We start from the raw sequence: 1,757 nt of genomic DNA, 5'->3' as shown, positions 1-1,757 counted from the left end.
CTGACTGGGTTGATCCACATTTATGGCGCAGTGGTGGTTGGAGGGTATTTTGGTTTTGGTTCCACATACAGTGCATCCCTGTTCTGGTCCCGGATATGGTTCTAGTGCAGAACACACCAACCAACAGTGTTCTTATTTAGATCCTTTATTAGAATATGTTTGTATTTTGAGGGCAAATTAAGCGAAATCATAGTTACTTTAATTTCTACATTTATTTTAGTGGAGGTAAAAAAAATTAAACGGAATAAAAAATACACTGGTGGTGGCATTTTGAATGTATAGGGTAAACAGATATGCTAAGATACATAAAGAAAAGTCAAAACACACTAAAAGCCATGATTGAATTTGGTAGAACATCCCCACCCTTCAGGAAGCACACTGCAGCCGAGGAGCAGCTAACACTCTAGCAACGGCACCAGGTTCTTCAGCCAGCGTGAATCGGTGAGTCTTCTTGGCCGAGCCGAAGCCCGAGAAGCCCATGACTGCGGCCATCTCGTCATCCTCCTCAAAGTCCACGTCCTCCTCCGCCCTCCTCTTCCTCTCTTTCTGCTTCTCCTTCTTGTACGCCTTGGCTTTCTCCTCCTCCTCCCGGAGCTCCTGCATGCGCTCCTCGAAGTCGTACTCCTTCTGTTTCTCCTCCATCTTCTTCTTGTTGTTCTCGAAGCGCTTCTTCACCTGGTCCAGCGAGGAGCGCTCCACGCGCATCGACATGCCCAGGTTCCTCTGGTGCTTCTTGCCGTTGATGTGGTCCAGGAAGTTGATCGAGTCCTTTACCACACAGTTGCAGACGTTGCAGTAGAAGCTGCCCATCTCGGCCTGGGACGTGGTCTTTGTGATGACGATGGTCTTGCCCAACTTGGACTCCAGATCCACCTTGTAGTCTCTGTGGTGCAGCATCTCCCTCTTGACCGGAGGCACCACCTTCACGTCCTTCTTGTCTCGCTCCTCCATGAGGCGTTTCTCTGCCATTTCTTCATACTCGTCTTTGTCCCACTTCCGACGGGAGTCATTTTTACTATTGGACCCGCTTCCCGACCCGCTTCCCGATGCCATCTTGTTCCTGGAATCAAAGCGGGGGGGGATCATATTCAATGATTGGTTGAGAAATGCAGGTTTCAATCTATGTTGTTTAGTCTATCTGTTCAGTACTGTTCAGTACTGTTCCAAGATGCACAATGAGATCTTCTGATAGAATTGTTGAATATATAGAGATACACAAATGTTCTAGAATGTTCTATCATGACATACTGTGACATCACAAATGTTCTAGAATGTTCTATCATGACATCATACTGTGACATCACAAATGTTCTAGAATGTTCTATTATGACATCATACTGTGACATCACAAATGTTCTAGAATGTTCTATTATGACAGCATACTGTGACATCACAAATGTTCTAGAATGTTCTATTATGACATCATACTGTGACATCACAAATGTTCTAGAATGTTCTATTATGACATCATACTGTGACATCACAAATGTTCTAGAATGTTCTATTATGACATCATACTGTGACATCACAACGGAACATGTAATAAATGTTTGGTAAGGCTGTCCCCGAAGCCTGTTTTTGGGATTCAAACTTCATCAGGGTTCTTCGAACGGACGTTCAAACCTTCATTTTTAATAAAAGAATTTAAATACATTTTTTATTATTATTTTTTATCCTCAAACTAAATCCTCAATTTGAATATAGTGATTCAAACTTCGTCAGGGTTTTTCGTACGACGTTCGAACCTTCATTTTTAA

General features: G+C 43.0%; 1 protein-coding gene across 1 annotated transcript; it reads right to left on the bottom strand.

Moving 5' to 3' along the window:
- Positions 1–366: 366 nt before the first annotated feature.
- On the bottom strand, positions 367–1,053 carry LOC311233375 (zinc finger matrin-type protein 2-like; the record flags this gene model as incomplete). The annotated part of the gene is made up of 1 exon (XM_084320351.1): positions 367–1,053. The coding sequence occupies one exon, from the start codon at positions 1,051–1,053 to the stop codon at positions 367–369; it is 687 nt and encodes a 228-aa protein (XP_084176477.1).
- Positions 1,054–1,757: the final 704 nt, after the last annotated feature.

This window comes from Notolepis coatsorum (genome assembly GCF_963971535.1).
Source record: "Notolepis coatsorum genome assembly, chromosome: 8".
In the NCBI taxonomy this organism is placed as follows: Eukaryota; Metazoa; Chordata; class Actinopteri; order Aulopiformes; family Paralepididae; genus Notolepis; species Notolepis coatsorum.
This window is presented reverse-complemented; position numbering and strand designations above follow the sequence as displayed.